This window comes from Mastomys coucha, unplaced genomic scaffold (genome assembly GCF_008632895.1).
Source record: "Mastomys coucha isolate ucsf_1 unplaced genomic scaffold, UCSF_Mcou_1 pScaffold8, whole genome shotgun sequence".
Lineage (NCBI taxonomy): Eukaryota > Metazoa > Chordata > Mammalia > Rodentia > Muridae > Mastomys > Mastomys coucha.
The window spans coordinates 51,374,914-51,390,525 of NW_022196914.1; the positions used below are offsets into that span (position 1 = coordinate 51,374,914).

The following is a 15,612-nucleotide window of genomic DNA, read 5'->3' on the forward strand; positions in this document are numbered from 1 at the left end:
ATAAGTGTATATATAAACTTACATATATGTGTCCAAATTGTAACAATAGATGTATTTGTCTCATCTAAATATATAGCTCTAAAAAATAATTTTGAGCACTCAGATAAATTGAGGGTAGATGTAAATTCCTAGAAAAATTATTCACGAAAAAATTCAAGTCAAGTCTATGAGTAGTTTTATAGCAATAGAGAGATTGGCATTGTACTTAATCTTGCCACAGGGAAAAATGCCAGCCCACGTGACTTTACACGATGATTTACTAAACTTTTAAGAAACAAATCAGAGCTACATAGATGGCTCTGTGGTTAAGAGCACTTGCTGCTTTTTCAGAGGACTGGAGTTGTGTTCCCAGAGTCCACATGGTGGTGGAGGTGCTGAGAACCCACCCACCTATAACTGCAGCTCCAGGGAAGCTGGCACCCTTGCCTGGCCTCTACAGGTTCCTGCACGTATGTGTACATATATGGAGAAACACACATTCACCTAGGTACAAATGAAATAGATCTTAGCATATTAACAAACCGTCCATATTTTACCCGGACCCTTAGAGATGGAATAGGGAATGCTTTCCCAATGAAGCTCAAGGTCAGCATGGTACTTAAAGCCATGGTCAGAAATGATGCATGACTCCTCAAGAAGTTACGGAGAATGCTACTTCTGTTTCTGCGATATGTTATTTATTTCCCTTGCTGGCTTATTTTCTCATTATGTATGTATCATTTTTTTTTTAAGTATCAACCTACCATCAGTTGTGCAACTGAATACTAAGCCCCAGTTCAGAGCTAGTCTTTATTTTCAGATTTCTGTTTCAGTCCTGGAGATTGAACTCAGGGCCCCGTACATGCACGGGAAGTGCTCTACCACAGAGCTACATCCCAGCACTTTCAGATGTTTCTGATGGAGGTTCTTAATTTTAAGTGATCAAATTCTTTTTCTTTACAAAAATACTTTTCTTGTAAATTTTGTTGTAGATGTTTAAGCCTTAAAGATATCTGGGGTTTCTGACACTATTGCTGATGTTAAGAAGCGCTTGCTGACAGGAACCTGGTATGGCTGTTCCTTGAGAGGTTCTACCAGCACCTGACCAATACAGATGCAGATACTCACAGCCAAACATTGGACTGAGCCTGTGGACCCTAATGGAAGACCTAGGGGAAGGACTGAAGGAGCTGAAGGGGATTGCAACCCCATGGGAAGAACAATATCAACTAACAGGACTACCTAGAGCTCTTAGGAACTAAGCCTCCAAGGAAAGAGTACACATGGAGGGATCCATGGCTCCAGCCGCATACGTAGCAGAGGATGGCCTTATCTGACATCAATAGGAGGGGAGGCCCTCAGTCTTGTGGAGGCTTCATGCCTCAGCATAGGGGAAAGCTAGAGTGGTGAGGTGGGAGTGGGTGAGTGGGTAGAGGAGCACCCTCATAGAGGCAAATGGGAGGGAGGAGAAGGGGGATAAGATGGGAAGGTTGTGGAGGGGTAACCAGGAAGGGGGATATCATTTGAAATGTAAATAAATAAAATGATTTATTAAAAAAAGATATTTGGGGGTTAATTTTAGTTTAAGATGGTGATCCATTTTAATCAGAGAAATCACTTTTTAAAATTATTTTTAAAGTACTTGATTAATTGCATATATATGATATGTTATGAAATTATATATAATTATATATTATAATATAACACTCAAATACATTATATATTTGCATGTATAATATATAACATATATTCAAATATGAATTATATATAAAATATACATTATATAATAATATAAATTATATTTTATATAGACTTATGGATAGGACGTAGAATATATATGACATTATATATTTATATATAATTTATATATTATATAATTGTAAATTATATGTATTATATTAAATTTTATATATATGGTATGCAACACACTTTGAATATATAAATATAATCAACCATTTATTTGTGTGGGAGGAGAACATTATGTTGCTTTTCATATGTCTCAGAGAAGCCTCCCACAAAGGGGGTGCTTATTGTCTACATTATCATGTTCCCTTCACCAGAAAAAGCTGAGATAGACATGTATATATTAGTGGTTAAAGCAAGCTATTTAATAAATGCATCACCTATTATGTCTACTGTGTGTGTGTGTTAAGTACTTTAAAACCTACTTTTAGCAACTTTTTTTCTTCTCTCCTTCCCCCCACCCCTGCCCCCAGGAGACAAGAGTTTCTCTGTGTAATCTGGGCTATCCTGAAACTTTCTCTATAGAGGAGGCTGGCCTCAAACTCTGCCTCCCAAGTACTAGGATTAAAGGTGCAAACTACTTCTGTGGTGCAACTTTCAAATATATATATATAGCATTATTAAGTACACTATGTTAGACAGTCCCTGAATTTCTTTTTTGATTTCTTGAATACTATTATGGTTATTTTAATCTTTTGACAAACATCTCTTGGATCTCTTAAAGTACCTAGCACCTAGAAATTACCATTCTGTTCTCAGCCTGTATTAATTCTTTCAGACAATAGTAAAGTTGTCATTGGGAGATATAGAATCTCCTTTTGCAGATTCTTTGTCTTACTGACAAAAATAATCTACAGGCAGTCTCAGAAGACAGTTCCAGGACAATTTTATTGGACTTTGGGGAAGAGAGAGAAAAGTAATAGCAGGTCAGGTGGGCTCAGGATCTTGGCAGTTATCCAGAGGTGGGGGGCGGGGGGAGTTCAGGAGTGGAATTCTGTGAGGCGATGAACGGAGGCAGATGCTTAGAGTCATGTTAGTTGAGACTAGGATTTGACCTAGGTCTAAAAAGGAGAGATGGAGAAGAGGAAAGAGAAAAAGTTATATTGTTGAGTTAGAATTTGGGAAGTGGACAGGCTTAGCTGAGAGTCTGTGATAACTGTGTGGAATAAGGGACTCTTGGTTTACTTCAGAATACCTCTATTTAAAGAGATAGTTGTTTTCTTGTGTGTAGCTCTGGCTGGCTTCTTTAAATTGTAAAATAGGATTTTCTTAGGCTAGGAGGCCTCTGGCCTTGTCTAGGCAAAGGAAGTGCTTGTTTTTCAAGTAAAAAAAGGATGTTATCAAACAACCACTGATTAGGCAAACTGCAAAGGGTGTTACTGAGCCCCACCATGTATTTGTCTGCTGAGAGAATATCAGCCTAGTAGTCTTCATGTCTCTGAGAGACCTCCAAAATAAGAGGTACCCGTTGTCTACATCATCATGCCGTTTGTCCAGAGGAAACTGAAGTAGGTGTGTGTACGTCCACCGTGATGCTGAAGGAGAAGCTAGAAAATGGTTCTTCTCAGTTTCTCCCCCTGACGCCAAGCATTCCTTAAGGTCTTGTGCTGTTTTCTCTTCCTATGGTTTCACACAGAGCCATAGTTTCCAATATCTGTTCAGTCTCTTTGTGGAACTTAGGTCTACTTATCCACTTCACATCCCTGGGTACAAAACTGAATGCATGCAAAACAGAGCATTTACTTTCCCCTTAAAAATATGCTCTTCCTAACTGGGTGTGGTGGTTCATGCCCGTAATCACAGCACTCAGGACTAGAAGGCAGGAATGATCAGTGCAAGGCCAGCCTGCGCTACAGAATGCCGCGTCTCTAAAGAAATAAATAAATCAGCAACAAAAGACCTTTGCAGCACTTTCCACTTAATAACACAATTGCTCAAGTCAAAAAATCAAGGGGGAGGTAGTTAATTCATGATGACACAAAATCCACAGTTCTCATTTTTAAAGAAATAAGAGACTATTCTGGAGCCATATTGAGTGGCCATGGCCTGGGAACACAGATTTAGCTCACCCTAAATTCCATGTTCCACGAATGAAGCAACTTCATGAAGTTTTTATTGTTTTAACAAAAAGACTCATATATCAAGGCAAGTTTAAAATAGATTGGTGGGGGGCTGGTGAGATGGCTCAGCGGGTAAGAGCACCAACTGCTCTTCCAAAGGCCCTGAGTTCAAATCCCAGCAACCACATGGTGGCTCACAACCACACATAATGAGATCTGACATCTTCTTCTGATGCATCTGAAGACAGCTACAGTGTACTTATTTACAATAATAAATAAATCTTTAAAATAGATTGGTGGGTACACCAGAGAGGTAGATCCATCAAGATGAGGAAGTTTTTTTTATAGGCTCAAGCCCCTGTATGACAATATTCTTAGCTTTTGGATCAGTGGAAGCTAGTAGTCTGCTAAGTTAATAGATTCCAATAGGTTTTTATCTATTAGTTACAATATGAGTTCCAATACAGAGTAGGCAAGGAATGGCTGTTCTGAGGGCTAAATTGAGCTCAAGATAAGGTAATTAGCCTTTGGAGCTACAACATTCCAATCTCTCCACAGAACCTAAATTCTTGTCACCCTATCAGCCTGTATAGACACATTCTTTTCAGGAGTTTTTCTTCTTACTCATGATCCAGTCCTCAAAAATCCTGTTGGCTCTATTGCAAAACAGTGAAACCAGTCCAGTAAGATCAGCCTCTCCCCTTGAGCGTCCAAGTTGTAATCACATCCTGCTTTTACAATTGCACCTTCCTAAATAGTTCCCAGATTCATCTGTTTTTGTCTCTTTCCAACAACTAATCTCAGAAAAACACAAATAGTACTTAAGAATCCCCCAGCTTAAAACTTTAGAGTAGCACTCAGTCACCAGAGGAGTTTCAGAAGGCTTTATTTACTGCGGTAAAGTTCTGTGTCCCAGTGTAAAGCCCAGGCCTCCAGAGCCACTGCTGCTCACTTTTTTGTTTTGTTTTTTTGTTTTGTTTTGTTTTTGATCTCTCATTTCAATTGACAGAGAACCACCCTTTCTGGAAGGCTGTATCCTATGCTAAATATAGGCTCCCAGCTCAAATGTAAGCTACAGAGATGCCTTCTTAAAGTACAACCCTGCACTACAAAGATGCATTTTTCTGTAACATGTCAGTATGGAAAGATATTTTTTATATTTACATATTGTGTCCCTTTACCTAGAATATAAACTGAACAAGCAGAGATCTTCGTTCTCTTGACTCCAGTGCAAAGACATTTTTCGTTATTAAGTAACTCAATATTCCAGAAAAACTTTATATTTACTTCACTTTACAGGAAAGAATCGGGTTGTAAAAGTACTATAATTAAGTAAGGACGTACAACCAACAAATGTCAGCTCACTGTTTTTTGTTTGTTTGTTTGTTTTTCGAGACAGTTTCTCTGTATAGCCCTGGCTGTCCTGGAACTCACTCTGTAGACCAGGCCGGCCTCGAACTCAGAAATCCGCCTGCCTCTGCCTCCCAAGTGCTGGGATTAAAGGCGTGCGCCACCACCACCCGGCGTCAGCTCACTGTTTAAGGCCCAAGTCTAGCTTTATTTTTTCATCACTGAATCATTGCCTCACTAAAATTTACAATTTACTGTGAAGCATGCAAACTGAAAGCAGAAACCTCTTTTACTAAATACATTTCAAGACTCCACCTCTCACTGAAGCTGGGAACCGCCTACCACGTCCTGCCCCAGCCCGCTCCGCCCTCTCCGAATTAGCACCGCCCAGTCCTGCGTCCGAGGGAGCTGCAGGGGACGCCTGCGCAGTGAGAATTCAGCGCAAAGATTTCTGGGATTGGTAGTCCGTATTTCTCCAGCCTTGTCATTTGCCTGAAAAGGAAATAACAGCGTAAATGAGATCGCTTTGAATTTGATACCTATTAAATAAAACTCAGAATGTGTATCACAAAAGTGGAGGCACTGAGTCGTTTCCAAAGACCACCCCCTCCTCCCACCCACCCACCCCACACACACCGGTACAGGCGCTGTTCGGACAGCTGCACGGGGCCTCCGGCTGGGCGGGGCTTCCCGCAGTGCCTTGTGGGTCCTTCCTGCACAGCCTCTCTCTTTCTCTCGGGCCCGTGGCGCCGACAAGATGGGTGAGCTGTTCGGGGCTGGGCTGAGGGCCGGCTAGAGGGACCTAAAGCTCGGAGTCCGGCCTGTCGTGGGGCTGTCGTGGGGCTGGGAGCTGGGCTGTATTCGGGAGGAGGCCGGGTGAAGGAGCGCCGTCCCGCGGGCACGTGGCCGTGCGGATGAGTTCCTGCGGCCTACGGGCCGCCTTGCCGGGCGCCTGCTCCAGACCCATTGCCCTGGAAGTTTAAGTAATCTGAAAGGCCACAGCCTGGGTTTGTGTGTCGCTCCGAATTAGGGGATTTCAAGGGCAATTGGCCCACGGGCTAAGAGGAGCCACGGGGCTCTGGCGTAAAAGCCCCTCCTGCTGAAGATCGTGTGTGGAAGCGCGGGTTCGGAGGTTTTACGGAAGATTCAGTGATGTTTATTTTTCAGGCAAGTGTCGTGGTCTCCGTACTGCCCGGAAGCTCCGCAGTCACCGACGGGACCAAAAGTGGCATGATAAACAGTACAAGAAAGCCCACTTGGGCACAGCCCTGAAGGCCAATCCGTTTGGGGGTGCCTCTCATGCAAAGGGAATTGTGCTGGAAAAAGTGTAAGTGAAAGGCTGCTCCCTAAAAGCGTTAGTTTACTGTAACAGAGAGCGAACTAAATCTTAAAAGGTTGCAAAAGATCGGGAGCCTGCTTTGGTTGGAGTTAGAATAGGAAGTATCCTAGTCCTTAGGATAGGGCTGGGGTTTACATGACTAAAATATTTAATTTCAGCAATAGTCTGGAAGGAATGAAAGAAATAAAAAATTAATGTACATACTAAAACTTATATTGAACAGTGTGGGGACTGTACCTTAACCAGCTGGTACATTCTTAGGACCTTTTTGGAGTTGAGAAAATTCCTTTTCTGGCATGTTTCTGATGCATTGACTTTTAAAATGATTTTTTTTTATAGCGTTCACAAATTTAGCAAAAAGAGTTTGAATCATTTTTTACCACTCCAATGGAGCTAGAGGTTCTGTTTTGCTGGGGGAAAACTTGGTTGATTAGTAATTGTATTTTAAAAACCTTATTAACTCACATGTGCCACTGATGTTGCAGAGGGGTTGAAGCCAAACAGCCAAATTCTGCCATCAGGAAGTGTGTCAGGGTGCAGCTCATTAAGAACGGCAAGAAGATCACAGCATTCGTGCCCAACGATGGCTGCTTGAACTTCATTGAGGTGACTTGTCTTATAAGTGTAGTTCCTGCTTGGGGTGTGTGGCTTTTCCTATGTGGGTTGTTTTTGTTATTTTTAATTATTTAGTCGGTCAAGCGGGTATTTTTCTGCCACTGATACCTAAGATGGACTTTATTGTATTTCAGGAAAATGATGAAGTTCTGGTTGCTGGATTTGGTCGAAAAGGTCATGCTGTAGGTGACATTCCTGGAGTGCGCTTTAAGGTGGTTAAAGTAGCCAATGTGTCTCTTTTGGCTCTATACAAAGGCAAGAAGGAGAGACCAAGATCATAAAATTTGACAATGGAAAGACAGTAATAAATTTTCATATTCTGAAAAAATACTTTGTCTTATTTCCTGCCCTGAACTCAAAATATTTAGTATATCATAGATGTCATTAATTGATACTGAATGAAGTTCCTGGTGTATACAATAGTTTTAAGTGTTTGTGATTGTGGAGAATTCAGTTAGCATGCAGAGGGTCATGGAACTTCAGAGCATGAGCATGCTTTGGGTGTATGTGGAGGGACGCAACCCACATACACCCAAAGCGTTGTGTGCATTTGATGATAGTTGTGGAGAGCTTGGGCTAAAGTAAATGGGGGGGTGCACAGGAAAAAGTTTGAGCAAGGAGAAGCGCATACCTTATAATTGGCAATTTTTATCTCAAAAGTACATAATGCAAGTGGCTGCTGAGGGTCAAGAGGGAAGCATTTGGCAGGATGCAGGACCAGAGCTCAGATGATGAGGTAAAGGAAACACCCCATGTCAGCTTTGCTCTTGCTACTTGGCTGTATTTTTTGCACTTAATTGGATCTCTGCAAAGCCTCACCTTTTTAAACCTTGCTGGTCACAAGGTGTTCCATTGTCTCAAGGGAAGATTATAAATCACATTGTGCCTGCACTAGAGTAGACTAAGTGGCTGTAGATTTCATACAATGCCTCCTAGCAGGTGGGCCCTTTAGCAGCTGAGGTATCCACAGGTTTTCAGCCTTAACCCTACCAGGGTCCTGAAGACCAGGAAGGATCAGGGTGCATGTGGCATCTGTCATGGGTGTGTAGCTGCAATAGGAGTTATGGCCCACAAAACACTCCCCGAGCCAGAGAGAACCTTATTCTCTCCCATCATTGTACAGCTGAACCTGTAAAATACTCAAGACGCCCATGACAACATCTTGTATACTTAATTCTTAGATGTTTCCAGGGTACTCCACCCCGACCCCTGACCCTAACCTTTTTTAAACCAGCTACATAGCTCTTAGTACAGTGACTACCAAACTCTTTTAAGAGTACCCTAAATCTAGTGTATGGAACCGGTTGTAGTTCCTTTGTGTGCCCATCGTGTTGGTCAAATCTCTGTCCTTCACACCCAACATGAAACTTATATGTCTCCATGCTTTTTCTCAAGGAGCAAGAAAGCTGTGGCACAAAGGCTCATACCTTTAATCCCATCAGGCAGGCAGTTTGGACAAGGCCAGCAAGGATCACAGTGAAGCCTTAAAAAGGTGAGAAAGGAATGAACAATGTGGACAGTTTCTGCCACTCCTTTTTCAGATTCAGAAGGGAGGAAAACATTCTAAAATGTATGGAAGTAGTAGGGTAGTTTAAAAGATAACTTTGATTTTAAGACAATTTATAGCTGCAGTATCAAGACAATGAAAAAACGGCAAAATTCTAGTTTCTAAATTGGGACAAGGTGAGTCAAGGATTTGTATCTACTTCCTAAATTCAGAAGTAAACAGTCCTATTAATCTACACAGTGTACTTGCAAATGTGAAACAACCGGATCTTCCATCTGCTGTTGAGATTGGCAATTTTGTACGAAGTTAAACAGTACAAATAGATCTAAGCCATTAAATTCCCAAGTAGTTATACAATATATGCCCATAATTTAAATCCTGTGCAAATATATTTAGGGCAACTTTGTGACAGCCAAGAACTAGAACAAAAACTACAGGAGAGGTGGCTAGCTTGTGGTATATTTAAAAATGATAAACTATTTAGCTATAAAACTATTGTTGGGACTTGAGAAACAACTAGTGTAATGTGTACCACTTGGACCTGGGTTCTCCGCACCATGTCCAGCAGAACACAACCATAACCTCAGCTCTAGGATATCTGAAACCCTTTTCTGGCCTCTATAGGCACCACTCACTCATACTCAAATCTTCACACAGACACATGTACTTGTTTTAAAAATAAGATAATGAAATTGGTATAATGTAGCAACTCAGAAGTACAAGAAGGCAATTTTTTTAAGGTTATATATACTGTATGTGTGGTGTTTGAATATTCTTGGCCTACAGGGGATAGGACTGTTACTAATCAGATCCAGTAAGAAGTACCAACTCCCTCTGTAGGTTCTTTACCAGGGGTCTTGACTATTGGCTGTGCTGGCTAGTTTCATGTCAACTTGACATCAGCTAGAGTCATTTTTGTTCATTCTGTATTTTAGACACTGTGTATATATATATACATATATACATTATATAATTTACATATTATATATGTACACATATATATACACACATATATTTCCATTATTATACTCCTTTTCCTCTTGCCCATAGTGTGTGTACACTCATCAGACAGGATTTTTGATCTAGTTTTGTCCTACAGTTGGATTTTATGCGATCACCTCAGTGGTTAAGAGCACTGTGTGCTCTTCCAGATGTCCTGAGTTCAATCCCCAGCAACCACATGATGACTCCAAACCATCTATAATGTGATCTGATACTCTCTTCTCAAATGCAAGTGTACATGCAGATAAAACATTCACATACAAAAACATAAATCTTTATGAGGCTGAAGAGATGGCTCAGCAGTTAAGCCCACTAGCTGCTCTTCCAAAGGATCTGAGTTCATTTCCCAGCAACCACCTGATGGCTCACAACTATCTGTAATGTGATCAGAAGCCCTCTTCTGGTGTGTCTGAAGACAGCAACAGTGTATTCATACATAAAATAAATTAATTAAAAAAAGATTTTTTTACTGTGCATGAGTATTTTGCCTGAATGTATGCATGTACGCAGTGCTCATGAAAACCAGAAGCATGTGTTGGATCCCCTAGAGCTGAAGTATATTAGTTATGTTTCTACTGTAGTGGTAAAGATCAAGAGTAACCTGGGAAGAAAAGGGTTTATCAGTCCATCCCTGAGAGTGGTCAAGACAAACTCAAGGTAGGAACTGAGGTATAAGCCATGCAGAGGTTCTACTTACTGGCTCAATCATTCTGTTTTCTCATACAAGACCACCTGCCCAGGTTGGCACCATCCACAATGGGCTTTTCACTCCCACAAAATGTCCCATGTTTGCCTACAGGCCAGTCTTACGGAGGCGTTTTCTCAGTTGTGTTCTTAGATCTTACACAATTTAGCTTGTGTCAAGGTGAGGAAACAACCAACCAGGTCATGCAGTTATATCTGGTTGTGGACCTCTGCGGGGTTGCTGGTAACCAAACTTGGGTCCTCTGCAAGAGCAAGTGCTCTTAACAGCTGAGCCATTCCTCCAGCTAGCTGAAGACCGTGAGGAGTTGAGTGTGGGTTTATACTGTTTATGAAACATCTCACAGTAGTGAGGTTCTGTGGGTAGATGATCATCTTTGTTTTGCATTGCTGTGCAAAACACCAGAGACACCATACAGATAGGAGCAGTTTATTCAGCTCATTCTGCAGATTTAAGAGCATGACACCAGCAATTGTTTAGCTTTGGGGAGGGTGTCACGGTGGATGGCATCTCCAGAGGGAGTACATGCAGCTGAGAGATTCAGAGGAGTTATAGGGTCCACGTACAACAATACATTTTCAAGAAAACTAGCCCCTAATGTCCTTCCTGACCCACTCGTATGACAGCAATAATCCATTCCTGAGGGTGGAGTCACCTGACATAATTACTAAGTCTGTGGTGGTTTGCATAAGAACAGCCCCCATGGGTGCATATGTCTGACTGCTTAGTTATCAGGGAGTGGCACTACATGGGAGGGATTAGGAAGTGTGCCCCTGGGGGTAGACTTTGAGGTTTCAAAAGCCCACGCCAGGTCTAGGGGCTCTCTCCCTGCTCCCTGTGGATCCAGATAGAGAACGTTCAATTACATTCTCTAGCACCATGTTCTGCCTGAGGGTTGCATACTCCTGCCATGATGAAAATGGACTAAATCTCTGAAACCAGCTAGCCCCAGTTAAATGCTTTTTTCTATAAGAGTTGCTATGGTCATGGTGGTCTCTTCATAGCAGTTGAACACAGACTAAGACAGTCCCACCTCAACACCCTCAACACTACCACATTAGGAACCAACTTCTTCCCAGCTCTTGAATAAACCTGCTGGGGACAGACCAGATCACTGACCCATCCTGTGGAGCCTGTAAAATGCACTGTCCATTCTGCTTTGTTTATATTTGCTGGCTTGATTACAGTCATTGTAAATGAAATTGGTCCAAAGACTCTGGTAAATTTACAATCACAATATGGGTATGAAGGCCACCATCAGGGATAAAAGAAGAGGGCAAAACTCCAAAGTTTAGGGGTTGCAATGTTCAACAATTGAAAATGGAGCAAAAAGGGCTGGTGAGATGGCTCAGTGGTTAAGAGCAATGACTGCTCTTCCAAAGGTCCTGAGTTCAATCCCAGCAACCACACAGTGGCTCACAACCATCCATAAAGAGTTCTGATGTGGTGTGTCTGAAGACAGCTACAGTGTACTTACATATAACAATAAATAAATCTCTAAAAAAAATTATAAAAGAAAATGGAGCAAAATAAAATATCAACAGACAAGGGCAGAGAAGAATGTCTGTATCCATAGAAACAAATACCACAATGTTTATAATTTGCTTTAAGGGGCTGGCGAGATGGCTCAGCAGGTAAGAGCACTGACTGCTCTTCCGAAGGTCCTGAGTTCGGATCCCAGCAACCACATGGTGGCTCACAACCACCCGTAATGAGATCTGATGCCATCTTCTGGTGCATCTGAAGACAGCTATAGTGAATTATGCCAGAGTGAGCAGGGCCGAAGCAAGTGGGGCCGGCAGAGGTCCTGAGTTCAATTCCCAGCAGCCACATACATGACGGCTCATGGCCATCTGTACAGCTACAGTGTACTCATACACATAAAATAAATAAAATAAATCTTTTAAAAAAAATAATTTGCTTTAAGGTCCTGGAACAACTGAAGAACTAAATGAAGCAAATACACCACCATCTAGGTGTGCTCATTCTGATTTTTAGGTAAGGGAGGGATCACACCAGTCTCCACTTGTGTGTTTAAAAAGTTCCATAGTTTAGAATTTTCTCTACATTCTGATTGTGTAGTCACAACACTAGCTGCACAGGAACATCTATATAGCTGCAGAATACGTGGGAACAGTCAAGTGACAACTGCCATGTTCTGCATTTATTTTTGTTGATTGAGATAGAGTTTTGATAAGTGGGCCTACCTGGCTTGACAATCATTATGTAGCCCAGTGTACCCTTGGACTCATGGCAATCCTTCTGCCTCAGCCTCTCAAATGCTGGGATGATAGGCATTGATAGCCTCACCTTTGTTGATAAAAACCCACTGACAAAGCCCTATTGGATAGTAGTCATGGCTGCTTTTTTAATGTTATAGTCCTTCAGCCTCTGAAGAAATTTCTCTCCATTCTGTAAGCCTACATCCTCTGGCTCTGTGATTACCGATGGAAGTCAGATCTCCAACAGATACTTATTGAGTGTGATTTGCCATACAAAGCCTGGCAAATGCTAATTACCAAACACTGCTGATCTGTTGAACTGTGGTTTCCTGTTAACATGCCATGCTGCCTTTGCTAGCATTCTTCTTTGTAACTAGGAATGGCTTCAGGACATGTGACGCTTTAATCCAACAAAGTGTCACAGAGATACGGGTTTATTATTATATCCATTGATTTGAATACATGTGGGGTTGGGCTCACTTTTAATACTTTACAAAAGAGAACTAACTCTGAAGGCACTGGCAACAAGACCACTAGATGTCGCTGCTGACAACATCAAAGGAAAAGCAAGCCCGTGTTACTGTTTTAAAGAATATTACCAAACTGAAGAATAAAAGGCAAAACCACTTATTGATACACCCTATAAAATACTAAGGCATAATATGAGCATGGTATCTTACACCTGTAATCCAAGCACTCTGGAGGCTGAGGCAGGAGAATTACCAGGGGTTTGAGGCCTCCTTGAGTTACAGTGTGAGACTCTATTAAAAACAAAACATTAGATGTAAAGTAAAAGAAAATCATGCTACAGTCCACAGACCCAGAGAGACTAAGTAACAAGGACTCAAGGGGGTCAGGAGGGAATGGAAGGATTTCCCTGGGAAGGGGAAATCCAATAGATTTCACAGGTCGACTGGGTGTGGGTGGGGCTGGGAACAGGAGAGGTGAGGGGGAGAAAATACTGGGAGAAATGACAGGAACTGGGGGACATTTTGGGGAGAAGTGGAAACCTCGTGCAATGTAATCTCCATGTAATCCACCAGAGTAACTTTAGCAAAGACTCCCAAGTAATGGGGAACACGGGGCCTGAACCAGCCATCGTCTATAACCAGGCAAGACCTCAAGTGGAGGGACTGGGAAACCAATCCAGCCATACAACCTCTGACCTTCAGTTTATTCTGCCTACAGAGTGTTCTGGGACTCTGAAGCCTAGCAGAATTATCATCAAGGAAACCAGAGGGACTTTCATCCAGCAACTGATGGGAGCAGATGCAAAGTCCCAGAGACAAACATTAGGCTGAGCACAGGAAGCCCTGTGACGAGGGAAGAGGAAGGATTGGAGGAGCCAGAGGGGTCAGGGACACCAAGAGAACACAACCCACAGATTCAGCTCACTAGGACTTATGGGGACTCACAAATATCAGCGAGCCTGATCTGACGAAGGTCCTCTGCATCTATGCTATGGCTGAGTAGCTTGGTGTTCTTGTGGGAATCCTAAGAGTGGGAGCTGGGGCTGTCCCTGCCTCTCTTGCCTACTTCCAGGGCCCCTTTCTTCTTACAGGGTTGTCTTGTCCAGCTTTGATGTGATTGTATGTGCTTGGTCTCCTTGCAGAGTGTTATGCCACATTTGGTTGATGTCCCTGTAGGACTGCTCTTTTCTGAGAGGAGGCAGATGGTGGAAGGAGTAAATCTGAGAGGGAAGAGGTAGTGGTGGGGTCTCTGGGGGAAGGGGAAACTATAGTCAGGACGTAGTATAGGAGAAAAAACAAAGCAAAACAGAAAACAAACAAACAAACAAAAAACAAAAACTCAAACTCAGAGGGGCAGTTTCAGATTAGTGTCCATGAGAATAGCCAAGGCTACAGACACAAGAACAGTTAACTACTACTTAAGTCTTCCTATGAAAGTGACATCAACTCACTGGCCAAGAGAGTAACAAGGCCATGACACGATCTTTGAAGTGGAAGGAACTACCTGTTCATTTTTAGATCTCTGTTCCTTGAAGTTAGAAATCTGTCTGAATCACAAACCAGCACATACTCACCATACCTCCACAGACCCATGCACATCCTATGAAGATTTCATACACATTTATACACAGACTGCATGTATACAGCCCTGCTGCTGGAAGACAGCTCAGTCAGGTGACCAAACCACATATATGACTCAGCCTCATGTGCAGCAGGCTGTACATCTCCTTGATTCTCACCCACAGATGAAATGCCTAACAATGCTTTGTTTTTCAGAACAAATACACATTCCACCACTGAGGACGGGTGACTGACCGAAAGCAACGTTCAAAAATAACAACACTTTTACTATGTGAAATACATTTGATATTTTCTTTTTAATGTGGTCTTTATTTTTAAAATGACATTATCACGGGGAAAAAGAGATGAGAAACCCAATTTTACTCTGATCTTAATAGCCTCTGAACTTCCTACTGGCCAGAGAACAAACACCATTTCTACTGGGGACTGGGGCCTCCTTGGTCCATCACGAGGGGATGAGAGGCCAAAGGTGGTGGTTTCTTCCTCCTCTTCTACCCCCCTCCCCTTCTTAATACAATCTTACCATATAGTCCTAGCCAGTAATATGCTATGTAAATCTCAGTGGCCTCCAACTCAGAGATCCATTAGCTCTGCCTACTGAGTGCTAGAAGACTCTCCTTTTTTTTTAACTGAAAAAAAAAATGTTTTTCATACAACATATTCTAATCATGCTTTTCCCCTCTTCTGACAACTCCCTCCCCAACTCCATGCCCTATCTCTCAATATATTTGTCAACTTTAGTTTCTGTTTTCACATATTGAGTTCATGTTTGTTGGGAACCTTCAATGACTTACAATCCACCATGAACAAGAGGAGGGGCAAACATGGAGAAGCAACCACTAAAAGCTCCTATTGAGTCAGGCCTTGTGGCACGAGCTAGTTAGTAGTCACAACTACTAAGGAAGAAAACACAGGAAGATGAAGAGTTCAAGACCTGCCTGGACAACAAAATGAGGTCAAGATCAACTCTGGCAACCCTGTCTCAAAGAGGCTGAAAAACAGCTTGCTTAGCATGTGTAAGACCCTTAGTTCAATTCCTAG

General features: G+C 42.1%; 1 protein-coding gene and 1 long non-coding RNA gene across 2 annotated transcripts; one reads left to right on the top strand and one right to left on the bottom strand.

Moving 5' to 3' along the window:
* Positions 1 to 2,591: 2,591 nt before the first annotated feature.
* LOC116083572 lies at positions 2,592 to 5,852 on the bottom strand. The gene is made up of 3 exons (XR_004115777.1): positions 5,769 to 5,852; positions 5,448 to 5,624; positions 2,592 to 2,783 (listed from the first exon to the last, which is right to left on the bottom strand). It is a non-coding gene; the product is annotated as an uncharacterized LOC116083572 (long non-coding RNA).
* Rps23 (ribosomal protein S23) lies at positions 5,800 to 7,412 on the top strand. Its single transcript, XM_031360350.1, has 4 exons — positions 5,800 to 5,893; positions 6,300 to 6,459; positions 6,957 to 7,077; positions 7,221 to 7,412. The coding sequence occupies exons 1-4, from the start codon at positions 5,890 to 5,892 to the stop codon at positions 7,365 to 7,367; spliced, it is 432 nt and encodes a 143-aa protein (XP_031216210.1). The 5' UTR covers positions 5,800 to 5,889; the 3' UTR covers positions 7,368 to 7,412.
* Positions 7,413 to 15,612: the final 8,200 nt, after the last annotated feature.

Excerpts from the sequence above, each read along its gene's own strand:
- Rps23 (XM_031360350.1), top strand. Across the intron at positions 6,460-6,956 it reads GGAATTGTGCTGGAAAAAGT|AGGGGTTGAAGCCAAACAGC; the intron begins GTAAGTGAAAGG and ends CTGATGTTGCAG. Across the intron at positions 7,078-7,220 it reads GCTGCTTGAACTTCATTGAG|GAAAATGATGAAGTTCTGGT; the intron begins GTGACTTGTCTT and ends ATTGTATTTCAG.